Below are 17,529 nucleotides of genomic sequence, written 5' to 3'. Positions count from 1 at the left end.
GAATGCCAGGTTGTTCAAAATCAATCAATGCAATGCATCATATTAATAGACTGAAGGACAAAAACCACGTGATCATCTCAACAGAAGCAGAAAAAAAGCATTTGGCAACATCCAACACGCTTTCATGGTAAAAGCACTCAGTGGACTCATAATAAGAGGAAACATCCTCAACCAGATAGAGGATGACTACAAAAACCCACAGCTAAGAGTACTTAATGGTGAGAGACTGAAAACATTCCCCCTAAGATCAGGAATAAGACAAGATGTTGGCTCTCCCCATTTCTATTCAATATTATACCAAAGGATCTTGCCCGGAAAACCAGGTAAATAAAGGAAATAAAAGGCACCCAGATTGGAAGAGAAGAAGTAAAACCACGCCTATTTGGAGATGACATGATCTTCTATATAGAAAATCCTAAGGAATCCCCTCCAAAAATATATAACAAATGAGTGCAGCAAGGGTTCAGGATACAAAATCGATGTACAAAAATCAACGGTAGCCTGGCCAGTGTGGCTCAGTGGTTGAACATTGACCCGTGAACCAGGAGGCCAAGGTTCGATTCCCAGTCAGGGCACATGCCCAGGTTGTGGGCTCAATCCCCAGTGGGGGTGTGCAGGAGGCAGCCAATCAATGACGTTTCTCTCTCATGGATGTTTCTTTCTCTCTATTCCTCTCCCTTCCTCTCCCTTTCTCTCTAAAAATTAATAAAAACATATTTACAAAAACAAATAAACAAACAAAAACTCACAGAACTGCTAACCAAAGGAATAGGAGCAGAGGGGGAAGAGAAAGTTGATGAGCAGTTTGTCAGGTTAGAATGGAGGAATAGTTCCAGAACCCAGCAAGGATCCTATATAATAAAAGGCTAATATGCAAATCAACCAAATGGCAGAATGACTGGTCGCTATCATGCACACTGACCATCAGGAGGCAGATGATCAGGCAACGGTGGTGACAGGAGCCTCTCCTGCCTCCGCGGCAGTGGAGCCCTCTGAGGGCTCCCAGACTGCGAGAGGGCACAGGCCGGGTTGAGGGACCTCCCCTATTTGCATGAATTTCGTGCATCAGGCCTCTAGTTAAGACATAAGAAGAGAAAGAGCAAGTTGAGACATGATCCCAGTGTCTGTCTAACATAAAATTTGGAGCGAGAAAACATAAAGCAACACTTGAAGAAATAAAAAGAAAACATCACAGTAATGGAGAAATAGCATAGCAAGCGCAGGCATGACACACTACAAAGCATTGTCTGTGACTCCAGAAAAAGAATAAATATTTTAAAACGTAAAGCTTCAAGGAGAGAAAAAAAATCAGTTTACCCACAAATGTGCCTCAGACTTCTCACCAACAACATTAAATGCAAGGAGGCCGTGAGGAATATCTTTAAAGGTGGTTGGGAACATGATTATGAACACAGGCAAATTTGTATTCATGAGAACGCAAAATATAGACATGTTTAGAAATGCAAGGACTTGCCCTGCCCAGCTGGTGTAGCTCAGAGGTTGAGCTTCCACACAGGCACCAGGAGGTCACAGGATCCATTCCTGGTCAGGGCACATGCCCTGACTGCAGGCTTGATCCCCAGCAGGGGGCATGCAGGAGGCAGCCGATCAATTTTGATGTTTCTCTCTCTCCCTCTACCTTCCCCTCTCTCTAACATCAATAAAAACATATTTTAAAATAAAAGAAATGCAAGGACTTGGAAAGTTTCTATCACAGTTCCTATCTGAGGTGATATTCTAGTGAAAAAAGGAAGTAAATCCAAGAGAAATCATGAAGAAGCAGCAGTGAGACCTATACAATAAAGAGGGTGAAAGTTACAGAATGTAAGTCATACCTCACTGTGCTGAACTGAAGGAAAGGCAGGAGGAAGGAGAGGTGGCGGAGGAGTGAAAGGAGGAGGAGAAGGAGGAGGTGGAGGAGGAGCAGGGCGAGGAGGAGGAGGTGGAGGAGGAGGAGGTGATGACAGCATTACAGTCAGAATCAAACAAGAAAGCCTGCTATCATTCCTGTTACTCAGCAGCTATTTGGAGATCCTGTGCAATGCAATTTAAAAAAAAAGCAAGCCGTGTAAATGTTGGCAAGGATAAAACCAGTAAGATTTGTGAATGATAGGACATCAGAAAACTGACAAACCATGAGCCCTACTAAGAAAATTCAGCCAAGTGGCATGATTTAAGAGGCAAATATTTCAAATAACTTATACACAGATTATATATAAAGGACTCCTAAAAAACAATAAGAAAAAGACAAGTAAACTAATAGAAAATGAGGGGGGCGGGGGGGAAGCATGTTTAAGAAATTCAGAAAAAAGAAAATAGCTTTGGTCAACACATTTATGAAAAGATGATCGATCTCACTAGCAATCAAGGAAGGACAAAACAAAACAACAAAATCCCTTCACCCATTAATCAGGTAAAAACTTTAAGTTGATAAGATCAAGTCTGGTAACACTGTGGAGAAATGGCTAACCTAATCCACTGCTGGTGTGAATATAAATTTGCAAAGTCTTTCTGGAAACTTTCCGGCAGTATCTACGACAGCTGTGGATGCTTATGCTTTCAACCCACGTTGCTGTGTGTGTGTGTGTGTGTGTGTGTGTGTGTGCGCGCGCGCGCCCCAACTAGGAATTGAACTGGCGACCTTTCTGTGCACTGGACAACGCTCAACCAACTGAACCACACTGACCAGGGCAGCTTTTTTAAATAATGAAACATTCCCATGTCTATCACTGCAGAATGGTCAAGTAAATGATGGTCCATCTATTGTAGATGATGCTATAGTATCAGTAAAAAGAATGAGTTGAATAGACACTGAGTGGCCAGATTATTATGACCACCTGACGTTTGTAGGCAAATTAGCTATAATTTCGTGCTGAAGTTGCTAGAGGGCCAGACCATTATAAATAGGGAAGCAGGTTGTTTACCACGACAGTAGAAGTGCTTTTTTTTAAGATATGGGTAAACAACGCAATTTAACAGCCTTTGAATGTGGGATACATTTGAACGTGAGTGGCCAGATTATTATGACCACTTGATGTTTGTAGGCAAATTAGCTGTACACTGCATCGTATGGGATATGGAAGCTGAAGGCCTGTTTGAACACCTTTGCTGTCTGCAGATACCAAGATAAACCATCTTCAATTTGGTGATCCAAATGGAGATGGCTTCTTTCATCAAGACAATGTGCCATGCCATGGTGTTCATATTGTGCAGGAGTGGTTTCAAGAACATGAGGGAGACTTTATCTTGTCTAGGTGGCCCTACAATCACCAGATCTCAATCCAATTGAGCATTTGTGGGACGAAGTTAAAAACCATCAGGCAGCTGGTTCCGCAACCATCCAATCTCACAGAACTGGACAGTGCTAGTCATCAGGCATGGTGTCAGATTCCTCGCATCACCTTTAACATCTCGTGGAGTCAATGCCAAGAAGAATCGCCGCAGTATTGAAGGCAAAAGGTGGCCCAACGAAGTACTGATGGGGTGGTCATCATAATCTGGCCACTCATGTTCAAATATATCCCACGTTCAAAGGCTGTTAAATCACGTTGTTTACCCATATCTTCAGACACAATTCACTTCTACTGTCGTGGTAAACAACCTGCTTCCCTGTTTATAATGGTCTGGCCCTCTAGCAACTTCAGCGCGAAATTATAGCTAATTTGCCTACAAACATCAGGTGGTCATAATAATCTGGCCACTCAGTGTACAGATTCATGTGAAAAGCTCTCCAAGATCAACTACGAAGTGAAAAATGAAAATTAAGTGGCGGCAATAGCAGATGATAGGATCTATCTCTATAGAGATCCCCTCCGCATTGATAAAGTCTGCAGTGAGGTCTGTGATGGGAAGAAGTCGATAAGGGAGACTTCGGTTTTCTTTGTGCTTTTTTGTTTACAATGAAAATGTGTTCAAGAAATAAGGTGATTATTTGTTCGTCAATGTTCATAGAAGCATTATTCACAATAGCTAAAGGTGGAAACATGTCCACCAACAGGTGACTGGGTAGACAAATTATGGTAGAAACATACAATGGGATATCACTCAGCCTGAAAAAGGAAAGAATTTCTGACACATGCTACCATAGGGATGAACTTCGAGGACATGATGCTAAGTGAAACAAACCAGACATAAAAAGACAAACACTGCATGATGGCACTTACACGAGGTCCCCAGGGCAGTAAAATTCATAGAGCCAGATTGCAGAATGGTGGAAGCAGGGGCTGGTGGGGGAGTGGGGGGGCGGGCAGGAAGTAGGGAATGGAGAGTTCATGTTTAATGGGTACAGGGTTTCAGTTTGGGATGATGAAAAAGTTCTGGACAGGAATGGTTTATAGTTGCACAACTGTATGAATCTACTTAATGCCATGACACTGTACACTTGAAAATGTTAAAAATGGTAAGTTTTATATTACGTATATTTTACCCAATTAAAAAATGATAAATAAAAATAGCGATGCATGCCATTATAAAAAATAGTAATAATAATAAATAGAGTGAACTGAACTGATGCTGAAGGGTCCCCTTCATTAAAAAAACATATAGACTGGGCAATATATTACCAAAAAAATGTCCATATAGAACCAAGCTCAAAATAAAGAATGAATCGTACAGAAGTGCCAGAAACAACAAGGGAGCTACAATGCAGAGACGAAAGCAGAAGCCAGCCTGGAGGAGGCCCACGGAAAGCTCAGACGGACAGAGGCTCGGGGACTAGAGGCTGAAAACCGCACCGTCAACTCCACAAACTGAGCCTCAGCCCGTGGGAGCTGGTGAGGCAGTAAAGTGGGCCCGCTGCACAGCAGGGACTGTGGCAGGGCTGCTCCATCCATAAGGGTACTTAGAAACACAACACTCCTTAGCAGGAGCAGCACGGAAACCATTCACAGACAGCGAAGCAGGAAAAAGTCACACGTGAGTAACGAAGACCCTCAGCTTCTGCCACCGGTGGGTGTGGGGTCTAAATCGGCACCACTCGCCAGCATGGACACACGGAGCTGTAAGTTGAGCGTGTAAACCGTCCAAGATCTGGGAGACACTCGGGCCCAGCAGAGACACACGACCACGTTTCAGGGAAGGATGTCTGAGGGAGGCAGGAGTAGAGCTCTATCTGTGCCACCGATTTTGACATAAGCCTTTCCCTCGGAGCCTCTCCTAAGGCCCCCTCTTCAGTCTGTTTAATTGCATAGTTTTCCTCTCTGCTGTGAGCTCCTCAGAGAGTGGCAATGCCAGCCTACTCCTGTTGATTTCCCCCACTTCTAGCCCAGGGTCGAGCCTGTCGTGGCTCCATAAATGACTGTTGAAATGAATGAAATTAATGTGTGTGTTCTGTTGTGTTGTGGGAATTCGCATTAGGAGTCTCCTGGGGAATGAGACTCAGAAGGAGCTGGAAACAGGGCTGGTTCCCTCTTCCTCTCCTCCTCTCCTCTCTCGCCCTCCTGCTCCCCATCTGTGCTGGGAGGAGACAGCATCAATCCTCAACGCAACCAAGCACTGCCCCTAATTCAGCCTCTCCTGAATACCATGCAGCGTCGGTGAGCGTGGTACCTGTGCACCACCTTTCACTCTTCCCCCCGCTTCCAGCAAGCTCATGGCCTGGTATTGAATGCACGCTGCAAGTATTAGCTCGTTTAATCCTCACAGCTTTTGTGCTGGCCCCGCTCTGCAGAGGAAGAAGCACAAAGCCACAAGCCTTTCCCTGGCCACAAAGCCACAGACCGGCAGGGCCAAGGTTCAAACCCCAGACCTCTTAGATTCCAGAGATGCAGTCGCCGCCTCTCCCACCAATCTCCCTCTGCTTCCTTCTCTCCTGCCCCCCCCCCCGCCCCCCCGGCCGCACTGCCTCTCGCTCACCCACTCCTTAGCTCACACTGTGTCTGAGTCACATAGCTTTTGGCAGGCAAGTGAGGCTGGTGGTGGGACCTGGGTGGCCAGATGGGTGGTGAGTACAAGTCTGGGGTTGTCTTTTTGTAGCTACCAAGCATTGTCCTGGGGAAGCATCTGGAGCCCATGACCTCTTGTGGGCCCCCTGCAGGGTCCCCAGGTGAAGGAAAGAGCAAACGAGGGTCCATCGGCAAATGTGTGCCTGTGAAGACCGGAAACTGGCCCTGGGCTGGCCTTGATGATCAGACGCAGAGCCTGCCTTCCTGGGACAGTGACAGTGGCCTAGGGGTGGGGCTTTCCTTTAAGACTCTGGGCTTCATGGCCTCCGTCCTATCTGGGAGGAGAAGCCCTGGTCTGGGAATCAAGAGCCTAGAGATCTGAGTGTGATGCTGCCACCAACTTGGAGGACCTTGGGCAAGACAGGGCTTCTCTGAGCCTTGGGTTTCTTCACTTGCCTATTAGAACCATCACCCCAGGCCTGTCCATTCCTCAGGATAGGCCCTTTGCCAGGGGAGGGCTCAAAACCAAGGAGGTAGGATGGGGTGAGGAAAGGCGCAGAGGCTGCAGGCAAGTCAGCCATCACTGAGACGGCCAACAGCAAGATGTGTTTTTCTCTTGGGCTGGCCCAGCGCATTTCCCCGAACAGATCCTGATACGATGGCCTTCCCGGGCTAGCAGCTCTGGCCCAGACCGTGACTGAGGCATTTCTGGACCAGGAGAGGAAGAAAAGAGGAGATGAGGATGAGGGGAAATCGAAGGAGTGATATAGGGGGTGGGGAGGAGGGAGAGAAAGAACTGGCCTCAGGATGACAAATACGGAGGTTAGCACCTACATCTGGGATAGGTGGGAGCCTCACACCAGTCCCACCTTCATCATATACAGCTCCTCTCTGAGCCTCGGTTTCCCCATATGTCATCTCAGATGTTATGACCACCTCTGCTACATCCTCCACTTGCCTTTCAAAGCCTGGCTCCATAGCTTCATTGTCAGGAACCTTTCCTTGAGCCACCCTCTCCTGCCTCCTTCCTAAATTCCTGTCTCTCACCTCTGGGCCCAACAACCTTCCACTTAAGCCCAACTCCCTTAGGTCTTGACTTACATTGTGAGACACATCACAAGCCAGGGGCCTCGGTTGAGTCACCTTTGGTTCCTCCTATAAGCACTTTACACACAGTAGATTTTTAACAAACATTCTGTTAGCGACGCAATGTGGTCTAATGGACAGATGGATGGCTGCCTAAAAGGATATGGCTGCTTTGTCTGCTGATTAATCTTCTGGTCAAAACTCGTCTCCATAAAAAGCCTCCTGGATTAATTCCCAGCCACAACTCTGTCTTCAACAACTCAGTCCAAAACTTAAGTCTCCTGCTTCTGCCCCTCCGCCCTGCTCCCTCTCAAAGGCCCCTCCAGGTGCTACCCTAGTTTACCAAACAGATTCCAGCACGATAGGCCTGGCCTGGCAGTCCAAAGAGCTTGGACCCTGCCACCTACCCTTAGTTACCCATTCTCCTGGGGACAAAGGACGCTCTGTGAAAGACCCTGGAACTTCTCTGCTGCAGAAAACCCCACAAAAGTCTCCATGAAGGTTCCTGCAGGTCACAGAATTCAGGGCTCACAGGCTCAGAGAGGGGAGGTGCCCAGAAAGATAGAAGACCCAAGCCCTAGCACTTCGACCTGCCCTGCAATGTACATATGTACACACCCTGGTCGTGAGAGAAGCAGAATCTCACCTTGATGCTCCTCCAGTTTGCCCATGGTCTCCATCTGCTCCACCAGGTCATTCGAATTCCACTGGCTCATCCCGATGAGGATGGCATTCTTCCCTTCAGCCACCTCCTCTGTGGAAGGAGCAGAGATGTGCATGAGCAGGCGGGCAGGGTATAGGTAGTCCTGACAGGAGCTTATATCTGAGGGCGTACTTATGCCTTCCTTTGACTTGAAGTGTCTGTAGTTATGACAGGTACAAGGCACTCGGGAATTTTTCATCCAAAGAAAGTCACGAGAGAGGCTGAAAACCCACAGAAGGCTCCATTTCTAGCCCTAAGAGAGATATTTCTTGAAAGGAAGTGTGCTTGGGGGTGGAGGGGGTCCTTGCCACCGCTAGCAGTTTTTCTTTGGGTCAGTTACTTGCCTTCTGAGCTTCAGGTTTCCCATCAGTAACATGGGGCAGGAAGTATCTCACTCACAGAGCTGTTGTGAGGACTAACTGAGATAATGGGTGTAAAGGCCTCAGCGCATAGAGGGTGGTCATAAGCGAGCGATTTCACGGTTATTTCTTCACATGAGAAGTGGGTTGCCATCAGTATTTGAGTGGACCTGGATTTGAGTGGAGCAGGGGCAGCTCTAGAGTAACTGGAAGAGCAGAAGACTTCTGCTCTAAGCGAGCCTTGAGCTGTGTAGAACCCTTAGCCCACATCGTAACCTTATGAACTTATTAATGCCTTCATTCCCCATCCCTAGTCCTCCCCTCAACCCTGTCTGTATCTTTGCTCTTTCCCAGTCTGAGCTTGGTGATTACTCTGAGAGAAATTGATGGGGCCACATTCCCTAACCACACTGAATACAGGTCCCTGGGTCCCACACATCTGATGTAGGCCCTCATTCCAGAAAGGGGCATTTCCTCAAGAACAGACCCACAGAAGTGGCCGCCCTCTCTCTTTGAAGGGCCTTCCTGGTAAAGAGCTTTGTGTCCTCCCTTGTGGAATAGACATTAAAGAGTGGTGTGGAGAATCCTCAAGCTCATGATAACCAAAAATAAAGGAACAAGACCCATTTCACTGCCAAAGAACTTTACAGAGCAGATGGGACCAATATGGTGGATCTGAAGCTTGGGGCACTGTCCAGAGTTCTGAATTCCCCTAGAACTCAGTAATCTAGGACCCACATCTGGCTGGGGCATGGATCATGATGATGGTGATGATGATTCCTGAGTTATTTGATTCATTTGATTGCTTTAACAACACATCAAATCCTTACTATGCACTGAGCTTATTATAGGTGCTTTTGAAATATTAATTCACTTAATTTTCATAAAATGCTAAAAAAGTACAATTATTATTATCTCCATTTTAGGCATGGAGTAGTTCAGGAATTTGCCCAATATCACTGTCTAAAGCCAGAATTGAAACCTAGATATACTATTTCAAGAGTCCTTAAATCTTCCCAGCTGGTGTTGCTCAGTGGTTGAACATTGACCCATGCACCAAGAGTTGCTGGTTCAATTCCAGGTCAGGGCACATGCCCAGATGGTGGGCCTGATCCCCAGTCGGGGGCATGTTGGAGGCAGCCAATTGATGATTCTCTTTTATTGATATTTCTATCGTTCTCTCCCTCTCCCTTTCTCTCTCTCTAAAATCAATAAGCACATTTTTTTAAGAGTCCTAAAATCTTGTCCTCCCAATGGCCTACCATGGGCATCTTTTATTGGTTTCCCAACACTCCAGCCAGGCACCACTCACACCAGACAATTTACTCAGTGTGGTGTGTTCCATCTGGGCAGCAGTGCACACCTCTTAGCAGCACTGTGCTCTGGGCAGAGCCCTGACCGGGTCCCAGTCCAGAGAGTGCTACACGTGAGCCTGCTTTGCGTACATCCCTCAGCTTTTCCTGTGGTTTTTTCCCCCCTTAAATGGGAATAACAACGCTAGTTTCACAACTCTGCCTAGCAGGCTGCCATGAGGACAATGACATACCACATTTGCAAAAGCTTCACAAGTCAAAATGCTGCAAACAAACAATGATGATGTTCCACTCTCACCTCCACCCCAGAGGATGTGGTGTATGCCCCAACATTCCCCACATATGCTGTGTTCTGCCCCTGTGACCCTGCCCCAGAGCCAGAGCGGGTAATCAGCCTGTAGCCCACTGTGAGTGATGTGTCTCCTGGCCCTCCGTTGCCCACTTGTTCATTTGAGCATTGTTTCTACAATGAGTGGACTCCTGAGCACCTACTGTGTGCAGTGTGACATGATCTCTACCCTAATTTATGAAATAAATAAATAAATAAATAACTCTGGTGCAGGAGATGAGCATGCTGGGGGTCCTGGTCCAGTGCCCGGTATGCAGTAGGTGCTTACACATCTTAGCTCTCGTTTTTCCTACAATGTGCAAGCCCTATTCCTGGGGTGTGTATGACGCTATCAGAATCCTAGGGTTCTCCCAGGCTCTGAGGTCGAAGCACGCCCACTGCTGCACCATCCTCGGCCTCTTTCCTCTCTTCCTAGTTTTGTGCATGGCCCTCCTCCATCTTGCCCTTTTGGTCTTTTGTCTGTCTTTCTAGTAGATGTGTCTTCCTCTCCAACCCTCACTGTGTTCCTCTATGACTCAGATCTGTCCCACTCAGATCTGATCTTGCCAGATCCCTTCCATTGATCTCTGTCCCTCTTGGTCCTTGTATTTATCTGTGCCTCTCGGGCTCCTAGTGCTCTCAGCCACCTCTGTCCCTCTCTCTGGGTCGACCTCAATCATGCTCCATACTCTTTGCTCTTCCTCTCTCTTCATCCCAGCATCTGTCTCTCTCTCTCTTCTCTCTGGGAAGATGTCTCTGTCTTGATCGCTCTCACTCTCTGGGTTTCTCTTTCTTTCTCTGGGTCCTGTCCCTCAGGAACTCTCTGCCCATGCAGGTCTGTCATGCTTTTTCTGGTCTCTCTCTCCCTCTGAGTCACTGTCTCTCTTTCAACTCTCATCCCAGCATCTGTCTGTGTGTGTGTGTGTGTGTGCGTGTGTGTGTGCGTGTGTGTGTGTGTGTGTCTCTCTCTAACCTTCCCTGGGTCTCCCTTGCTCTCTCTCCCTCTGCTTCTCATCTTTTCATCTTTTCCCTGACTTCTTGGGCTCCCTGCTCCTCCACCACATCCCTGTCTCTCCAGCTGCTCCCCACCCTCCCTTCTCTGTCCCCTGCTCTCAACACTCAGCCTTCAGATTCTCACTATGTTCCCAGAGAGGCAGTGAGAACGCACACACACACACACACACACACACACACACACACACACCACGATTGCTCCTTTCGGAGTCATTCAGGCAAATCTGAGCTCCAGGTCTCCGCTCTACTTCCCCTCACTGTGGTACGTGCATCCCATCAGGGCCCACAGAGGCCACAAATGGCTTCTCTGGATAAATGTCCTGCTTATTGATTTTGCTTTCGGCTTCTGGTGAGTGTTCCCTGCGCACCAATCCTCACCCCCGGTGGCCTCCGGTGTGGACACAGTGTCTGCATCTATGTCACTCCAACTGAGCCCGTCCCTGCCCAGACTAGGTGTCAGGCTGAATCCCATCAGAGGCACCACAAACCTGGCCTGGACCCCAGACTGGCTCCGACCCTGACCGAAGCCTGGATGTACCCCTTTAAGCACAACCTCCGGTGCCGGAAGGAAAGCCTTTCCTCCTCCCAGGCCTGTTTCTGCGGGATCCAGGGGCCTTCAGAGCAGGGAATCTCCTTGCCCCACACCAGGAAGAGGTCGCCTCCCGCTCATGGAGCGAGGGCGTGTCCCCTTCTGCAGCTGGCCAGTCCAACACCGAGCATCACCCTTTGCATCAGGTCCACGGTGCCAGTTTTTCCAAGGACCTGGATGAGCATCCTGGGCCTCCGGGAGACAAGATCACTACCCCTCCCTAGAGCTGTTTGACACCAGCTCCATCCCCTCACCCGCGGCCATCACCACTACTCTCTCTTCACTGCAGCTGAAAGGACCCAAATTCTGCCACCGTGAAGCTGAAGCTGCTTTTTGGAATACTGATTTTAAACTGTTAAACAAAACTCAGACAGAACCGTCGACCCACCCCCCTTTCCTGCCCGAGAGATTCAGACAGACAAACCTGCTTTGGGAAGGCGAGTTTAGGGTGTCACCTTAGCCTAACTGGCATTAAGTGTGGTAAACAGGGGGCCTGTTAGCTAGATACCCTGTGTCCCATTATCTCTGAGGCATTTAGCAAGGATGTGCCCGCCATGTGCGGTCCACCTCCTTCCACTCCCTGCAAATGGCCCATTCTCGCTTCTGAAACCTAACACCCTGTCCCCCCATCCTCCAACCTTCTCCTTTGTCCAAAAATGTCTTATATGCCCAATGTTGCCTCCCTGTCTTTGGAATTTTCATGGAATTATCTGGCCCATGTAAACTCTTCGTGCACATGTCCTGAGGCTACTAGGTCAAGCCTGCTCTCCCGCCCCGTACTGGGACAGCGGACGGACAACACTGAGTGGGCACCCCCCTTGCTCACTCTTGGCACACACGCCTTTCTGCTCATTCTTCCCGTAAAAGCTTTGCGCTGGCTGTTCCCACTGCCCAGAACACTGTTCCCCCAGACACTCACATGGTTCATTTCTTGTTATTCAGTTCTCAGCTCATGGCCATATTTGAAGGCTTCTTACCACCAACCAGTCACTGTCACATTCCCTTATGTTATAATGGAGGGAGTTCCCCCATTTTTTAAACAGTATTCCTGAGACGTAGTGACATTTAGTTCAGTCTACACATTTAAAATGTACAGTTTGAGGGAGCGCCTCTCTATTATTTACCAGTTGGGATGCTGCCTAATTCAGATAAAAAGTAGAATGTACAACTTGGTAATTTTTGACATGTGGACACACCTGTGGAACCATCACCCCAACGGAGACAGTGACCATGTACCCATCGCCCTCAGAAGTTTCCTCCTGTCCCTTTTTAGCCCTCCTTCCTGCCCCAGGCCACCACTGATCTGCTCCCATCGCTACAGATTTGTTTGCATTTTCTGGAGTTTTATATAAATGGCATCATACAATATGTACTTTCTCCATCTGACTCCTTTTACTCAGCTTGCTTATATTTGAGATTCACCCACGTGGTGCGTGTATCCGTGGTTCATTCCCTCTTACAGCCAAGTAGCATTTCATTGCATGAACGTTTATCTAGTCACCCCCTGATGTACATTTGAGTTGTCTTTGGTTCAGAGCTATAACAAATGAAGCCGCTATAAACATTCATGGCCATGTCCCAGGTGAAAGATGCATGCTTTCCTCTTGGGTCAATTACCTAGGATTGGAAGGGCGGGCTCAAGTGACAGTTGACTTTGATTGACTTTTTAAGAAGCTGCAGTCCACTTTCTAAAATGATTGTGCCATTGTCCATTCCCATCAGCAGAGTTTGAACGTTCTAGTTCCTCTGTATCCTGATTAGTTTTTTAAAATATATTTTTATTGATTTCAGAGAGGGACAGAGGGAGACAGAAACATCAATGATGAGAAAGAATCATTGATCTGCTGCCTCCTGCACACTCCCTGTTGGGGGATCGAACCTACAACCTGAGGAATGTGTCCTGACTGGGAATCAAACTATGACCTCCTGGTTCACAGGTTGATGCTCAGCCACTGAGCTACACCAGCTGGGCCTGATCAGCTGTTTTAATGAGCTGTCATAATAGGTGTGTAGTGGTATCTCATGGTTTTAGTAGCATTTAATGACTAATGATGTTGAGCATATTTTAATTGTTTTGTCATTCATGCATATTTTTGGTGATATATCTGTTCCTTTATGTTTATTTTATTTATGCTAATTATCAATATAATTTACATGCTCATATATTGTCTTACCACCACCGCCCATCAACACTAAAGTGCAGGCTCCGGGAGGGCTGGGACAGGACCTGCGTGCCCCTGGAATCCTACCTGGTGCTTGATGGGCAGATACTAGTAAACCTGAAAGAGTGGATGAATGAGTCTGATTTCTGGCTCCTGTTCTCTCTGACTCTGTGTGAGACTGAGCAGGTTGCCCAATTCTCTGGCCCGTTTCCCAGCCTGAAAAATGGGATAGGCTGTCAGACTCAAAACCCCGAGGGCCCCCACCTCTGACATGGCCTGGGTTTCAGGCACAGCCCCTCACTCTGCCCTCCAAACTTGGTGGACCAGGCCATGGCTCCCCAGATGTCCTTTCACTGCATGGACAGGACAGGCAGTGGCAGCTGGTCTGGTCTGGACCCTAGATCCCATCGGCCACCCTGCAGCATCCAATCAGGGGCATCAGCCACCCCCAGCCCCAGGGCTGCTGCCTTGGCCTAAGGAGCCAGCATCTGCCCCAGAGTTGTTATAGACCCAGAGGGCTCCACACTCCCGCCTGACTAACCCCAATCCCTCCTATGCCTTCCATATACAACCAGAATGCCCAGAGCCTTCCCTCTGCTACTAGACCATGAGCAGTGAGGGTCTCTCATCCCACCTGGTAACCCAGCACTGGGCCAAGGGCTGCAGCTTAAGGAAGGAAGGAGGGGAAAAGCCCATATTGCAGTAATAAGTCAAAGAAAAAGGCCTGACCTGGCCATTCAACTCCTGGGTTCTAGCCCCTTCATCCCCACCCTGGTGTGTGATCTTGGGAGGTCCCTTCCATGGTCTGGCCTCAGTTTTCCCATCTTGCACTGAGGAGAAGGAGAACATGGCGTCTGTCCCAGTGGCCTGTTCAGTGCTGACACCTGCCAATATAGTCCCACGAAGGCTGGAGTGGGAACGCCGAGGCAGCAGGATGCAGGGCCTGCTCAGGTGGGGACAGAGGCCACCCTCGGGTCAGGGTCAGGATCAGGGCTCAGCCTGGCTGGAGAAAGGAGGCAGGGAAATGGCCCTTCCAGGAAAGCCCGGGAAGCTGGACACCCATGGCCTGGCCCATGTGCCCAGAGGGCAGGCCAGGCGGGCCTGGACCAGCTCCTGGGAGCAGAGAAGGAGGATGGCTTCACCTCCTACTGCCTTGAGCCAAGGAGACATGCAGAGGCCTTGTCCAGGGAGTCCACACGGAGCAGACAGGAAGGCGGGGAGGTGGCAACTCAGAACTAAAGAGGATTCTCTGGCCTGTGGAGCGGCTCCTGTGGCTGAGGGCTAGGGGTACTCTGCAAGGGCGAGGAGGGAGGGAGCAGAGACGTGAGACTGGTGGGGAGTGCCGAGAGGTGGGGAACCAGCAAAGAGACAGGGAGTCTGGAATTCTGGGGCAGTGAAGAGAAGGAAAGATGGAGTGGGGAGAGCGGAGGAAGAGATGGAGATGGAGGGGCCTCCAGTGAGAGAGAGGTGAAAGAGGAGGCCAATTTGGGAACCGCAGACTGAGCGGAGAGGTCCTGGGAGGGGAGGACGGGGAGCTGAAGGAGGCAGCGGTCAGCAGGGAGGAGAGCAGACGTGTCCACAGCTGCTCTCAGGGAAAGCAGGTGAGCAGGGCCCCGAAGGAGGAAGGTGATGCCTCTGCAGCAAGCCATCCTTGTCATCTGGGAATGCGAGCCCTGAGGCATTCCAAAAATATTTTCAATAAATGTGCTACACGCATCAAAATATTGAAGCCATTGTTGTCACACTGCGGCTTAGTTGCTATGGAGGAACTCGGCTCCAATGGGAGACAGGAAATGAGCCCCAAATGGGCTGGTTTAGGGTTGGCATCAGGGAGAGGGTTCTCTGCCCAGAGCCCAGCATGAGGGAGGCTGGAGCCAGACCGCATCCCACCACCCAGCTGTGCTTCCCGAAAATCACCTGGACTGGGTACCCTCCGTTTCCGGAGACGCAGAGCTAACAGGGAAACTGAGGCCCAGAGAAGGGGAAAGACTTGCCCAGGATCACAAACAAGGTAATGGCATGGGTGAGCCCGTGCCCCGAGTGTGCTGCTCTGGGCGCAGAGGTCTTCCCAGCACCGTGTGTTTCTCCTTCAAGACCCCATTTTGCCAGGCATTTCAGTTGGCTCTGCCCCAGAAGGCAGGTAACCCCCCAAGTATGGTGACTTCCCACGCCAGGCAAGTGAGAAGTGGGGAGCCTCCTGGGCCAGAGAAGAGGCCCTTGTTTGTTCCGCCCACTTGCACACAGCGCCCCCTGTGAGCACACCTGTGAGGGTCCTCTCTCCTGAGTTCCAGACAGACACTGCCTCCCGCCGGTCCTGACGCCTGCCCTCCCAGCCCTTGCTCAGGCTGATCCCTCTGCCTGAAGTGCCTGCCCCACCCGGTGCCCTCTTATCCCGTTTTTGCAAAGCTGCTTGTTCTTCCATCCTGGCTTACAGAATGCCCCTGGCTATGTCCTGTGTGCTGGCCGTGCACTCAGCCCTGGGTAACCACCTGACAGCCTGCCCACCATCGTCTCTCCTCTGAACAGCTGCAACAGGCTTCTAACAGGTCCTACCTCATCGCTCTTTCCCGCCCAGCCGTGGGCTAATCCTATGAGCCACTTACTGGGTCGCAGGCAGCGTCTTCTCTCCTCTTCCCCTGGCTCGCTACCTCCCTGCCATGAGGACCCCCCTTCAGTTCCCAGAATGCCCCATCTTTCCTGCTTCAGCCCCATCATACCTACGGTGTCCTGCCGAGAGGGTCCTTGTCCCACTGCTCACCTAGCCGCCTCCTTCCCTCAGTTCTGCAGAGAGGAAGTTAACGACCCCCCAGCCCTAACCGAGTTAGGTGCCCCTGTCCTCACTCTGAATTAACAGCTGATACCTTTCCTCAGTGTCATTATTCCCCATTCTGATTGCATTTCCCTCCGTGAAACTGTTCAATGCTTGCCTCTCCCACTAGACCAGGGGTTCTCAACCTTCTCGCCCTTTAAATACAGTTCCTCACGTTGTGACCATAAAATTATTTTCGTTGCCACTTCATAACTGTCATGTTGCTACTGTTATGAATCATAATGTAAATATCTGATATGCAGGATGGTCTTAGGCGACCCCTCTGAAAGGGTCGTTCGACCTCCAAAGGGGTCGCGACCCACAGGTTGAGAACCGCTGCTCTAGACTGTAAGCTTGGTGGGGGCATGGCCATGCCTATGAGTTTCCCAAGTATGGGGAGCACCTCGCACAGCTCCTGGGATGTCCGAGGGACTCAGCAAGTACCTCAAAGAGTGAGTGAGTGAGTGAGTGAGTGAGTAAAAGCTGAACCCCAGCCCTCGGGGGTCCCCAGACTGGGTATGAAGGGTGGAACTGAGTGTCTGAGTGGGGAGAGATACTGACCCCCAACAGAGACTCCTTCTTGGGGCTTCCAGAAAGATCAGCCACCAATGATGGGAGCACGCGGTTCACTCACCTCTTGCATCAAAGAATTCATCATCCGAGCTCTCCACTGAGTCGCTGAGGACATTTCGAAGGTGCCAGGGGGCACCGCCGCCCGGGGTGGGGCCACCTGCCAAAGGGAACACACGTGTTAGCCAAGCCTGAGACCAGCACGAAGGAGGTAAACCGGGCGGCCCTGGACCCAGGGTCCGTGGGTGTCCGGCAGGTCCCTGCCCTCTCCTCGCTGGTGCTCAGACCCCACTGAGCCCTCCCACGGCCACGGTTTCATTTCAGCCCATACCTTTCTGAGATAGCGCCGCGGGGGGCAACAAGTGTGCCCGTTTTCTACGCCCTAAAACGGAGCCCGAGGCAGTGAGGGGAGGGTCTAGGTGCCACAGTGCATCAGGAAGCATAAGGTAAGTTTCCCCGTGTTAACACATGATCTCAGCTGCCGGAGACAACAATGGCTGGTTTCTCACTCACACACACTGGTTGGCGGGGGTCTTGTTCATGGCGGCCACCTTGTGATGCCATCCTCTCAGAAGGAGACCCCAAAGCCTGCTGCAGCCGGAGAGGAGAACACAGAGTCCCACCAGGTCGGAGATGCTCCTTCCCGCAGGAGGCGCAGTGCTGCGCGCATTTCATTGGCCGGAGCCAGTCCTGTGGCCATGCCCAACCTCAGGA

General features: G+C 49.9%; 1 protein-coding gene across 1 annotated transcript in view; it reads right to left on the bottom strand.

Annotated features, from left to right (window-relative positions):
- Positions 1–17,357, bottom strand: part of PITPNM3 (PITPNM family member 3) — a 70,027-nt gene extending 52,670 nt beyond the window's left edge. Inside the window, exons 1-4 of the mRNA XM_006756301.2 lie at positions 17,333–17,357; positions 17,147–17,197; positions 16,880–16,975; positions 7,615–7,722 (exon numbers count right to left, since the gene is read on the bottom strand). Of these exons, the coding sequence (XP_006756364.1) occupies positions 7,615–7,722; positions 16,880–16,975; positions 17,147–17,197; positions 17,333–17,357 (280 nt within the window). The remainder of the gene's footprint in view (positions 1–7,614; positions 7,723–16,879; positions 16,976–17,146; positions 17,198–17,332) is intronic.
- Positions 17,358–17,529: the final 172 nt, after the last annotated feature.

The sequence above is a fragment of the Myotis davidii genome, unplaced genomic scaffold (genome assembly GCF_000327345.1).
Source record: "Myotis davidii unplaced genomic scaffold, ASM32734v1 scaffold1394, whole genome shotgun sequence".
Classification (NCBI taxonomy): domain Eukaryota; kingdom Metazoa; phylum Chordata; class Mammalia; order Chiroptera; family Vespertilionidae; genus Myotis; species Myotis davidii.
The sequence above is the reverse complement of the archived record's forward strand: the minus strand, read 5'-3'. Positions and strand labels throughout refer to the sequence as shown.